At 40.1% G+C, this 13,822-nt stretch overlaps 1 protein-coding gene across 2 annotated transcripts in view; it reads left to right on the plus strand.

Annotated features, from left to right (window-relative positions):
• Positions 1-6,302, plus strand: part of cbx6a (chromobox homolog 6a) — a 16,364-nt gene extending 10,062 nt beyond the window's left edge. For both annotated transcript variants that reach the window (XM_015017783.1, XM_015017792.1), the window contains exons 2-5: positions 498-541; positions 671-736; positions 2,894-2,960; positions 4,430-6,302. In XM_015017783.1, the coding sequence (XP_014873269.1) occupies positions 498-541; positions 671-736; positions 2,894-2,960; positions 4,430-5,644 (1,392 nt within the window). In that variant the 3' untranslated portion in view covers positions 5,645-6,302. The remainder of the gene's footprint in view (positions 1-497; positions 542-670; positions 737-2,893; positions 2,961-4,429) is intronic.
• The last annotated feature ends 7,520 nt before the right edge of the window (positions 6,303-13,822 follow it).

Consider the following 13,822-nt stretch of genomic DNA (forward strand, 5'->3'; position numbering starts at 1 on the left):
GGGGACCACTGCTTTAATGCATAGCTTTCTTCCAGAGCAGGGGGGGTCTGCTGCAACCGGCAGATCTAGAGACACATGTGGGTCTTCAGACCCTTTATGGGGGTTAATATTAACTTTGGCTAAAGTTATGTGGAACTGAGCAGTATTTTTTTAATATAAAGATGATTTAAAAAATAGAACAGACTTGTTTTAGCTGGATTTTGTTATGACAATGCAACAAACAACACTGATTTAACAAAGAATCAAGACTGAATGTTCTTTTTCTCTAAATGGAGAGACTCCATTCAATAAAAATGCAAAAACTCTGATGAAGGAGGATTAAAGTGTTTTGTTCTTTTAAAACTCACAGTGACAGGTAATGGAAAATTTGCAGTCAGTAACATATGTGGACACATATATTTTTGCAGAGGTTTCCCAAGTCAAGCTTAAAGTTTTTAAAAATTTTGTCACTGTTTTCTTTTTTTTTTTTAAATAATCCATGTGATTTTCTCTTACAGGGAAGACTTGAATATCTGGTGAAATGGAAGGGATGGGCAATGAAGTGAGTGTTTTACTCCAAGTGCTTCAGATCTGGCATCCTTTCACGTTCTGCTGTGCTGCTGCTAATGAGCTAAATCCATTTCTGGTCGACTGCATGATCTCATGTTTTTTTTATTTCTTTGCTGCTTAGGCACAGCACCTGGGAGCCAGAGGAGAATATCCTGGACGACAGGCTCATTCTGGGTTTCGAACAAAAGTGAGTAAATCCAGTTGCTTAATTTCTGCGTTTTTTTAAACAGTCTTTTGACTTTTTCCACATATGTCTTCTTTTATTAATTTTGTAAGTGTAAAATAAGATTAGCTCCAAAATTAGGGGAAACAAAATTTTGGATTAAAGTAGAAGGTGGTGTCATTTCATGTACAAGAGATGTAGATGTAATGAAAACTTATTATAAAAATTAAACAAAGGGATGCTCTACTCTTATTAGTGGATGCATTCTTCTCTGTAGCATAAATGTGATTTTAAGCAACTTATGTAAACAACGTAGTCAGATTTTTTTAATCAAATGAACAAGGGGAATTCAACAAAGAGTAAAGATAAAACAAAAGCTATTATATTACATATTAATAAGGCTGTTGTTTTTTTATGTATATTGTCCAATCGTCTATTTTATATGGACCAAAATCCATGCACTGAATTAACTTATATGTTTTAAGTCTTGTATCCAGTGTCCATGTTCCTCATATTTGTTTCACACAAGAGTTTCCCAACGAGAAGCAAAGTGAAATGAACAACAAAGTAACAGAACTTTTGATTTTCACAGAATAGCATGTCTGAATTAGCATGACTGAGAGCAAGTCTGCGTAAAGGTCAATAAACGCATTAAAACAGAAAAGACGAGTGCATCATGCTTTTCATAGAGACTCTCTGTCAAAGGTTATCGCAGTGGGCAGAAACGACCTCTGTGCAGACTTTTGCTTCTGCAGAGCGGAGCTTGTCTCCAGCTTACTGGAGCCACTGCAGTTTGATCACTGCGCTGCGATGAGAGTGTGCAGAGTTAGTTATATTTATGAGATCGTACAGCGTTCTCCTGTTTATCATGTTGTTACGATAAAATTATTGGAGCTCCGACGTTGCCGTGCCAACGGATGGAAGCAGAGAAAATCGCGCTCTTGTCATCACAAGGACGTGGAAGATGGATAAAGTTCCCCACAAAAATAGACCTTTCCACGTTTTGCCTCGCTACAACCACAAACATTATGTTTCAGTGGGATTTTATGTTACATACCAAAACAAAGTAGTGTAATCAGTAGCCTCTACACACCACGATTTCTGCCCATTTACTTTAGCTGTATATGTGGAGGACATCCGCTTTCAGTGGTTGTGTGATGGCAGTAGCTCCACCTTAACCCTACCTTTGCTACTGACTTACAACTGAAGGGGCCCAGTGTGGGACAGGTCGGTTGTAATGGAGAGACAAAGGGGCGTACCCAATCACATGACTCGTGTCGCGCCACTCACTAGAAATGAGGCATCAAGCCTCTGTTGTAGCTCTAGTTCTATGTTTAGGGTCATCTTCCTGTCAGAAGGTCTTTAACCACCTCAGTCTCAAGTATTTTGAAGCTGCTAAGTAGATTTTCCTCCCAGGATTGCCATATTTTTAGCTCCTTCCATCTTCCCATCAACACTGACCAGCTTTCCTGTCGGAAGAAAAAGAGTCACCTGCTTCTCTGACTAATGATCTCAATTTAGCTGGACATAGGGGGGAAAACAGGGTTTAATCCTCCGTTTCCAAAGATGAAAGGGGCTTTTTGGGACATTCCCAGTCCTCGATATCAGAAGGCGTTCCAAGTAAACACACAAGTGTCAGATTATACATTCTTGCTGAGAAGACCTGCCTTTGCCTTCTCGCTTGAACGCTTGGTGAAACGGAGCAGGGTGAGGCATCCCCAGACTGTTCTTGTAGACATCATGTGGGCGTAGTGAGAAACATGCCAGATAATCTGTTACCGTTACTTAGTCACTCATGAAACCGCTGCGTCTTCCACAAAGACGTTAAAGTAGGTTTTTATTTTCATTCGTGTACTTTAAACTGGTGTTTGCCTTTTTCTGTTTCGCCTTTTCTGTTCTTCATCACTGCTTCTGACAAGTTTATCTGAGGAAACTTTCTATTTGTGTGTCCTTCCGAGCCACTTGAAAGGCCCTTGTTGCTCTCAGAGATGTTTACAGGAAACCCAAGCAGTCAGAGCTAAAACTGACACATCAAATGGAAACAGAAATGGACATGAGAACAGAGAAGGGAGGATGAGAACAAGGCCCAATTAAAATGTGACTTCTGGTGCTCTATCTGCCTGCTTCTCTTTCAGTTCTAACTAATTTTTCTCTTTTTTTTTTTCTTTTTTCTTTTTGTAGGGAACGGGAGAGGGAAATGCATGGTCCCAAAAAACGTGGGCCGAAACCCAAAAACTTTGTGGCAAAGGTGCGACTTCTACTTTTTGCTTTTTTTACACAGCTCATGTTTATGAATAGAAATGTCCATTATGTAGGTTTATGCGATTAGAAAGCTCCCTCTCAACTGTAAAAGACAATAAAATATCCAAGTTTTGCCTTTTTTCAGCCCCTTGCAGGAAACTGGAGCGTGGCGTCTACAAGCAGGCCATCGAGTTCTTTTGAAGTCTATTTTCGATTCTCGCATCAGAGCGTGTTCTGTCATTACTAAATGAGATGAAAACAAGGTGGAGCTGGCAGAAAAACATTTGAGGTGACCCTCTTTTTTTTTCCCCCACCCATTTTTTTTTTTTTTTTTTTTTTAGAAATCAGCCTGAGAATTAACAGCGCTGTCAGAAAGGTGCAAAAGCCAGATATTACACACATCTCGTGTCATGTTTGTGTTTAGGTAGCAAGGCCTGCCTTCCTCAGACGGGAACTTTGACCCACTTAGCTGCTTCTTTTCTCCACACCACGCTCAGCTCAGTCAAAGCTAATTAAACATATTTTTTCTTAAAAAAAAAAAAACCCATAGATATTTGGTATTTTTTGTAATCAATAATTATCATCATTGATATCATGATGTTTTTCTAAAGTGTTTTGATCTAAGGTGGATTTTCTGATATCTTAAAATATAATTAACGAGATACAGTCAGTGCTGGGCACACTTCTGCTAATAGAAGAGCTACATTTTTATTTAGCTCTTTCACATTTTTGATAGCTTTAAAACTGTTAGCACATTTAGCTTCCCCCTGAATTGATTTTCTCTAGATGAATTTTGAAGCACTAATTTACTTGGCTTTTTTGTAAACTTTCAGTTAATTGAATTTTAAAATCTGTGTCAACGTTTTGGTTATCAGCTGTTAAAAATTCCTCACGTATTTAGATGTTTAATTTCATGCTTTTATTTTGAATTGGATGAAAATTGATTATGCAGCAATTCTGTTTCCTCACATTCATAAACCACAAATAAAATGCAGCTGGAAAAACTGAAATATTTAGACACAATGCTACTTGTCACGCTATTTTCTGGTGTTTGCAAAGCAGCCAATCCAGGAGCTCCGTTCAGATTCCTTGCCATTGATTGGCTGTTGCTCCAAGAATGGGAAAAACCATAGATTGTACTAAAACAGTTTCCACTGTGCTTGTTAATGCATATTAAGGTATATTTGGTGTTTGAACTATTAAAATATGCAGCTATATGAATTATTTGGGGGAGTCTCAAGTATTTTTGGATTTCAGCTGTTTGCAGGCAGTTGTGGTTGTGAATCCCTGGTCATCTGTTTACTGAAATCTTTTGATTCTAATGAATGTCCTACATAATACTTATTAATATAGAATATTTCTACACAACTTAATATCGCCACATGTACTAACTAAAAATTGCAGCCCATCTTATACAGCTAAATAGCTCTTGTTCTTTTAATTTTATAAGATTTCTAACTTCGTCGTCTTCCTCAGGGTCGCGGTCAGAAAGCAGAGCCCACCAGTCGCGCCTCCAGCAGCCGGCAGAGCACGGCTCGGTCCTCCTCAACCACTTCCAGCCGAGCATCTTCCTCCTCATCATCTTCCTCCTCCTCTGCTGCTCCTAATGCTTTACCATTCTCCTCCTCATCCTCGTCGTCGGTGCCAGCACCTTCCCCCAAACTCAACTCTCTCGCTGCCACCCACAAGTTGAAGAAAGACATTCACCGTTGCCACCGGATGTCCAGGCGGCCCCTGCCTCGCACAGACCCCACGCGGCCCGCCTTTTCCAGCTCGAGTGGCTTCCAGTCCCGCATGCACGTCTCCCCTTTCTCTGAGACCGTCCGCATCCTGAACCGCCGGGTCAAACCCCGAGAAGTCAAGAGAGGGCGGATAATCCTCAACCTGAAGGTGATCGACAAGCCAGGCAGGGGCGGCGGTGCGGCGGGGTCCAGGAACGTGCAGACGGGTCGCCAAAACATCCCGTCTCGCAATCGCATCATCGGCAGGAAGGGGGAGGCCCCCTACAGACCTTTCCAGCCTCCTTTAAAGATGCTGGGCTTCCCCATGTACGGGAAGCCTTTCGGGCTGCAGTGTGGCGGGCCCATGTCCTTTCACTCCCAAATGGGGTCCAGCTCGACTACGGGACCCAGGGACAGCAACAGCAGTTCTTCACAGCGCCAGGCACCGCCTCCTTCCTCTTCTTCTTCCTCCACCTCCAGCAACGTCACAGCTAAACGCCCTCAGTCTGCCGCAGAAGCCTCCAAGGAGTCAAAATCCAGTAAATCTCCAGAAACCCAAAATGCCTCATGTTCAGAAGCAAACAAAACCCCAGTCCCCCCCTCTCCGTCTCCATCTTTGGAAGATCAAGATGAAGATGCCATGGACTGCTCGGAAGCCTCTGAGGGAGCCAGAAGTCCCTGCCAGCACAAAGCTCCCTCCACAGTTTCTTCTGTGGCTCCGGAACAATCCTCGCCCCCCCTTGAACCCAAAAGGGTCCCCACCGAGGGAGACCCTGACTGGCACCCGGAAATGGCACCAAGCTGCAAGGACGTGGTGGTCACCGATGTAACCACCAACCTTGTGACCGTCACCATAAAAGAGTTTCCCTCTCCGGCGTCAGGGCCCGCCTCACCTTCCGCTAGCATCGAAAACGCCTCCACTCCTCCTCCCGCCGCAGCGTCCGAGGACTCCTCCGTCCCGAAGCCATAAGAGATCCAATAATACAAACTGTGATGCCATTTGGGATAGAAAACTATATATATATATATATATATAAAGTATATCATGCCAGTGTTGCCACTTCAGCCCTGTTCTACCCACTCTACAAAGGGTTTGCCATCATTGGTTAGATACTCAATGAAATTCAGGGTTTCCCCCAGAGAACTTGCTGAACCCAGTGGTCAGTGCTCTAGGGCAGTCCACCAGCGGCCCATCATGTTTTTTTGTTAACGAATGTTAAAAGTTGCCTGGAAACAAATATGCTCTCACATCAGTCTCTCTGCTCGCTCAGCACAAACCTCTTACAGCAAGACTAAGCCTTTATAGTTGCGCTTTCAGAGAGTTGAGTCGAGCGAGTCGAGCAAGCGGCGAGTCTTTTGCACTTGACGTATACTTTGGTGCGGTACTCACTGGAAAGACAGCCTTCGTAGAGGGTGAAGCTGCTCTGCGAGAACACCTTCCAAACAGACAATTCTGAGGGAAAATTAGCCGATTACAAAAATGCAGAGGTGCACCACCAGAGTGTGCGAGGATGATTGGTCCACCATCTCTGCCTTGCACCCAGTTCAGTGCTTTAAAGGGGCAGTTTTATGTAAAATCTACTTTTTTGAGCTTTACATCATGTTATAATATTCCCTCACCAAAAACATACCTGGATGTTGCCTTGATTCTTTCATTCACGTATGAGATATCCTTTGATCTCCATGGCAACCATTCAGTTGTGTAAAAGGGCTGGCTGAACCTAGCTCTGCCTTTGAGATGCAGCTCCTCTGAGCTGCAGTTTCCAAGCTTCTGTCTCTCTCACTCAGCTCCTTCAGACTAGCCAGCCAGCAGTTAGCAAACACCTGGTGTAACTGCACATCTGCTGAGCTCATTGTGCTAGCTACTTCTCAGTGGTGGTAAAAATGTTGTTAAAGTGTTAATAGAGGTTAATAGAGGAACTATGTTGTAATGACTTCCTGAAGGAGTTTTTAAAGCAACAGAGGCCTAATTTCAAGGTGCTAAATTACAAAGTAAAATTTCTTTTAAGTCATATTTGATATAATTTCTTTTAACAAGTAGTTAACATAGTTACTTGATTGTGCTATAATATGGCACTGTGAGCCTGGAAACGCATAATACTGTCCCTTTAACTATAAACCCATCTTTGTTATCAATGTTATTGGTGTGTTAATAAAAAAAACCTCCTTTTAAAATGAACGAGCAGCGCTTACCCTGGTGTTGGGGGACAAGTAAAGCCTGGTGGCCCGCCAGGCTTATAATACACTGGGGGAAACCCTCAAATATAATGTAACTAAATAACACCCAGCCATAAAATAGTACAAGAAAACATATTTTTTCAAAAAAAAAAAGAAAAGAAAGAGGCAGCTTCTATGCCTTCTTGCCATTTAGATTGCCATATTACATCCAACTGGCGCCACACACATGCCAGAAAACAGAATTTGTTTTCTTTCACTTGATACACACATGCTGGGGAGATGGGGCTGCCTGTTTGTTGCAAATACCAGTTGTCCTAACAGTGCATCCCTCACCCATCTGCTCTCATCAAGCACACTTGCTGGAAGTGAAAGGAGTTTGCCCATTACCAACGTGGACTCTCCGTTCCCATGTAGGTCGCCATCGGCAACACGAGGGGGTGTTTGGTCAAGCTTTTGACCCCGCCCGACGTGATCGGACAGGGGGTCAGCCAGCTGATGTTTTAACAAAGAGATGTGTTTTTTGCACGTAGACTCTGAAGACTGCGTCAGTACAGCGAGGTGAATGCAATGCACTTGACTGCATCGAAAAACACGTTCAGTGAAGTCGATCCGCTTCTCGAGGCCTTTCTTTTCCCCCTCTTCTGTCTTACACACATGCGTACAAACGCAGAGTAGGAACGTGTTTAAATGCAAAACCAACTTTTTAATTTGTAAAAATTCGTACTTCTTGCTTCAGTTTCTCCCAAACCTTCACAGCTTCCTTCTTCAGCTGCTTCATTCGCTCCTAGCCTCTCAACCCACGAAGGTCCAGAAGCAACCAGCTCCACGAACCAACCACTGTTTCTGATTCTGTGATTTTTACGGCCCGATGTTTCACATCTGTGGAACATTAGAGGCGGCCGTTAGGTTTTTCCACATTTTCTGCCTTTAAGACCACAAACTTAATGTTTTTGGAATACACTAAAACAAAGTATGACATAATTGTGATGTGGGGGGTAAAAGAAGCAGGCTTTAGTACTCACTCTCCCCTGAGTCAGCATCTATTTCTGTCCAGCTCTGCCTGATTCTGCACATCGTTTCGTAGGTTTTGTCTTGGATTCTGTGTTAGGTACCGTTTAAAACTTGTGCATTTTCTTTCCTAAACCGTCCAGTTGTAGTTTTGGCTGAACATTGGGGCTTGTTGTCCTCGTTTTCTAGCCTGTAGCTGGCTTTCCTTCAGAACCGCCCTGTATTTAGCTTTACCCGTCTTCCCATGTTTCATGATAGTAGCTGCGTTTCCATTACAAATATATATTACGACATACATGTGATCATAATGAATAGATAATACATCATACATAATTTCACTGAACTGATCCAGAATGGCACAGCATTCTGGGTAATGTAGGCAGAGCAAAGATTTTAGCTGCTCAACATTTCACAGCCAGCTTAGCAATTTTGGTGGCATCAACTAACTCACTCACTCTTTGGTTTCCTAGCAACAACCTTTGAGTAACTTTTCTCTGAGGATGTATCAATATGAAAATTTGAGCCGATAAAAATTTGAACCGGTATTGACATATGATATTAACTCTCACATGACCAAACTCATCTCCCTCGACAAACAAGAGGAAATAAGTAATGCTTGTTAATATTGGACCGACACCGAAATAATGAAAAATGATTAATATCGGCCGATACCGATGCTCTTGCTGATATATTGTCCATCCCTATAGTTATCTGCCATCAATAATTGTCTGAATGAAGGAGAAAGTGTAGCTAGCTATTTAACTTTAAATATTTATTTAGCTCATTAAGTGGAAAGAGTTTGAGCGTCAAACATTCATTTCACTCAAACTTACTCATTTCACTTCTTTGTGTTGCCACTTTTGTCCCAAATGATCCAAAATATTTTTTATTTGATGGACAGTTTTCCGCTCACACGATTCAAAATGTTTCTCGCTCTCTTCTTCTTGTTCTTTAAAGCAAAAGAACCTCTGACGGTGATCATATTTTTGGACTCTCAGATTCTTTTTCTATGGTGCTTCCTGCTCTTCCCGGACCTTCCCAGTCCTCCACTCGGTTCTGTGTATTATACCTTTGTCCGCATGCGTTGCCTTATAGCTGTGCTCCCACTCTTCTTGCTTGGCTCTTTGGACAGCTGTTAGATAGTCGCGACTTCAGCTTGGTGACTGTAAGGATCTCATTACTGTAAGAAGTTCACACTGTTTCTGATGTGTTGTTTTTTTATGTTTATTTTGAAGGCACAGATGTAGAGGTCGTATCCGTATGTTTGTTTTGTACCACCAGTACACCGCTGTTGGATTTATTCCGTTATACGAGAAGAAATAAGTTAACTACCTTAACCACGAATGAAGATGTCTGTCTCCTTTAATCTTTTATTTAACTCCAAACATGCTGTGAACTAAAAAAAAAACAAACAGCTTTTCTCTCTTCATGGAGGGATGATTTTCAAAATATTTCTCATGTTCTGTATCTTTCTTCTCTTTTAGGTGGTGGTGACACTAGCAATTGGTAGATGTTTAGTCTGGAAAGCGTTGCTTTTCTTCTCATACGGGGGTAGCACAACTCAACTTAGTGGCCTGTTATGTAACCAAATATAATCTCCTTAATTTCCCCCCCCTTTTGAAATTTTTTGTAAATTCATGTTGTAATTTCCAAGTGCTGGATCAGCATGTATAGGACAAACTGAAGGATCCTCGTTTTAATGTATGAATCAAAAATACTCAATTACGGATTGTTGTTTTTTAAGGGGTTTTTTTTCATATTTGTACTGTATTTTAATACGTGTTTGAAATATGCATAATTATTTTTAATGTAAGGCTATTTGTTTGAATGAGCCATTGTTAATGGTCGTATTTTTTTTCATGTGTTGAGACTGCAGGTTGTTTTTTTGGTTTTTTTGTTGTGGTTTTATGATGATTTGAAATGAGTACATTGTACCGATGGTGACGAGAAGAAGGCAGAGGGCGATAATGACATGAAAAAATGTTTGTGAAGCATGTTTTTGCAACCTCTTGCTGTACAGATAATGTATTCAGTGAACCTGTTACGTGTTGTTTTTGTGTTTCTTGTAAAAGGCCTTTGATTAAAAGCGCTCTAAAAATACTTCCAAGGTTTCTTTAGTTGTGGTGTCATTGTTTTTCCACCAGTTGCCAGCTCTGCTGGCTAATGGAGATATAGCTGAACTGCAAATAGATCTTAAGAATCTATTCATAAACACACAACTTTGTTTTTAATGCGGCAGTACCAGTGAACCTGATTAGCGGTTTTTTTTTTTTTTTTTTGCTTTAAAGGAGCAGCAGTATGTGTTTTCCAGCCACATAAGTGACATTTTACAGAACAATCATGTAACTGCTACCTTCAGTTGTTATAAAAATTCTGTGTATATCAAATGTGACTTAAAAAAAAAAGTACTTCATTATATAACACCTTGAAATTGTGCCTCTGTCTTTTCAAAAACTCTCTTTCTAAACATCCACCTTCAGAAGATCTCCATCCTGAGAGGCGGAGCTAAGTCCACCCAGGTGTTTTGCACAGCTGAATGGTTGCCACGGGAGATACAATTTCTCAAACAAAGCCTGAAAGAATCATAGCAACGCTCCAGGTATGTTTTATTTATTTATTTAATAAATTCTTATAATTTTGGGTTGCATTTTATATCCAGCCTCCTAAAGTGATATTTTGTTGTTTTTTAGTACAACTTCAGCTATAACACTGATTTTTATTTTATTTTGTTTATTGATTTATTTTGCCCATTCTTTGTAAAAAGGAAACATGCTTGGTCAGTTTTAGAGCTTATGTTACATCAATCTCAATTGGTTATAGGTCTGAACTTTAACTAGGCCATTTGAGCACAAAAAGAGGCTTTAATCTAAACTATTTCACTGCAGCTCAGACTGTATATGTGATGGAAAACTGGGTAAAATAAGCACTCAGCATTTCAGTATTTTTCTTCATAGTTATTTTTTTGTAAAATCGCTCAAGAATTACACACATAAATCAATGCAAATTAGAGTGCAAATGAAGAGATGGGTAAACAAATAATACTACACAGATAATAAGTATTGAACACTCTTTCTTGTTTATCATCATTCGAAGACGTCTCCTGTATGGAGAAACTAGTTGGATGCATTGTTCAGACTTTCACACTAACTGTCTTCAGATGTTGATGGTTCTTCGGGTTCTTTCTATTCATTCTGGTTCTTAACTTCCTTTTATAAATCCAGCTGCATACAAATCAATCGACTGACGGGGCCATTGTCATAGTTTTGAATCTTTTGTCTGAAACCAGTGAAGAATCTCCTTGGCTGTGTCAGTTTGACAACTGTCTTGTGTGGAAACCAACACATTTATTTATTTATTTTTTTGGATTCTTAGAATGTTCCATTACATTTCAGAACTCATTTTTTCTTCAATTGTGTGAAGTCTACCAGGGAAATAGGCTGTATGACAGCCCAAACAATGTTGTTCCCATCTGCAGACCTCACTTTTGGCAGAGTGTTTTTGGGGACATATGTAGATTCAAAACCATCCTTCCTCCAAACATGTGCAGTGAAATCAAAGGTTTAATTCTCTAGTGACCAGACTATAATCTCCCAGTATTTCACTGGCTTGTCCAAATCTAGAGCAGCATCTTTAAATCATGCTCTAGTAAGTTTTGTTTCTTCAGCAGTGGAGTCTTGCGTAACGCCTGTCCATAAAGGCCATTTCTATTTAGCTTATGTACTTTTTTTTGCAGGTCTTTCTCAAGCTCTCTACAGGTTATTACTGTCTCTTAACAATAATAGTGTCATTTTATTTTGTAAAGTTCTCGGTGCTTTTACTAGTCATATCACTTTGATGTGTTGCATAGCTACATGAAAGCTTTCTAAATATTGACAGATGTCAACAACATCAACTATGCTGTATTATTCCAGCTATCAGACATAACTTTATTTTAAGATGAGTTTGTTTTTATGTCATTGTGTGTGTGGACTACTTGGCTTGTTACCAACATCTGGTTGCATTTAATGTAAAAAAGGAAAAGAGAAAAACATGTCTATGTTTTTATTATAATCGGTTATTTTATCCATAGTATAAGCAGAAGTCATTAAAGTTCAACACCCAAATCCTCCACAGGGTGTCGCTGTTACACTGTTTTAGGATTGCAGCATTCTGTGTGTATTTTCAGGAGGACTGAGGCTTAGAGGGACATTAAGGCCATCCTGGGTTTTCATCTCTGTTTTGATGCTGCGATGAATAGTTCAAACAGCTCCTACCACGGCTGCTTGCTTTGTTCCTTTGCTGGTAGAGAGATGGTTTTGAAACATACTGTGTGTCATCTTTAGCTGTTTTCATTTGTATTTTTGGTCAGCATTCAGTCAGACCCACATGGAACCAAATTAGATGTCTCAGTAATAAGAGGCACCCTGAGTGACTCTGTCTATGTGTGTGTATATTTGTGTGTGTGTGTGTGTGTGTGTGTGTGTGTGTGTGTGTGTGTGTGTGCATGCATATGTGTGTGTGTGTGTGTGTGTGTGTGTGTATGTGTGTGTACCAATTTTTCATATCCTTATAGGAACCTATTTCTTTCTACATGTGGGGTTGTGGGGACCATTGCTCCTTATGAGGACATTTTCTTGATCCCCATGAGGGAAATTGTTGTTTTTGGGTGAGTGGTTAGGTATGTGATGGTTAGGTTTAGGGTGAAGATTAAAGAAAGGGATAGGTATGTGATGGTTAGGTTTAGGCTGTAGAAATTAATGGAAGTCAATGTGAAGTACCCACAAGTGATGAAAACATGACTGTGTGTGTGTCGGGTTGGTTGTGTAAGTTTCTGTATTCTGAATTAGCAACTCAGTTCTTCTGATGTTTGTCTCATCAGAAAACATTTAGCAAAACTTTATAATACTGGGTGACTCATACTTAAACCATAACATTTAAATTACAGATTTTAGACTCTTTTTTTCTACACTGTTTTATTTTTTAGTTATTTCATTTTTCCAATCAATATGGTCTGTAAATAAAAAGCTATTAATGTGTAGAAACCCTGAATGTTTATTTCACTGTTACACATTACAAACATTTTAAAGCATTACTGAAAATATGTAGGCGTTTGTCGTATATATTGTTAATCTCAACAGTCATTTATCAAAGACATGGCCTGGAAAACAGATGTGCTTGCTGTTGCTTCACATGACAACTAAATAAAGCTGCACAACCTGAAGCTCTTCGTGTTTACGCAAAATCAATTTTAGGCTGATAAATCTTTGCAAATTACACGCGTGCAGTAAGTATGCTGCATGAATATCAGGCTGTAAGCTCCAGCTGTTGTTATAAGCTTGGTCTAAACAAGCTTACAGTAACTCGTAGCCCTTCTTCTAGTCATGTTGCAAAAACGTTCTAGGAGGATAAAACAGAAAAAGCTGCTTGAGTTTGTGAAATTGGTATTATTATCTCCGTATTCCTCTTTCCCCCAAAACAAATTATGTGTCTGTGACCCAGTTTTGCATTAATTACATATTAGGCTTGTGCCACATCTGTGAATGCACAGACATGTGACTTGGCATGCATGTCGGCTTATAAAATGGCATGTGTGCATGCGGGCTTAAGGATAGGTTCAACTGTAAGTGAGCTGAGTCAGAATACAGATTATTTTGAGGTTTTGTCTTTGGTGCCTTTCAAAAAGTTTCGTGACCTTATTCTTTGGGGCCGGCCCAAAGAATAAGCTGCTTAGACATTGATGCACGTTTCTCCTCAACTTTAATGCAGGATCTATGGAGAACGGTCTTGGATAATGAAGAATGAATAGGGGGTTCCAAATGAACATATTTATATGTGTACAGTATAATATGTCCACTAAACATATTAGTTAACATTTAGGTATATACAAATGTCAACAGCACTTCTAAAGTTACAAAACTAATCTTCATGTGAATATATCTGTGTAAATATCAACCTGACAGAACATTTAATCATTGACAGTTCT

This window comes from Poecilia latipinna, unplaced genomic scaffold (assembly GCF_001443285.1).
Source record: "Poecilia latipinna isolate Pla-1442-1.1 unplaced genomic scaffold, P_latipinna-1.0 Scaffold77, whole genome shotgun sequence".
NCBI lineage: Eukaryota > Metazoa > Chordata > Actinopteri > Cyprinodontiformes > Poeciliidae > Poecilia > Poecilia latipinna.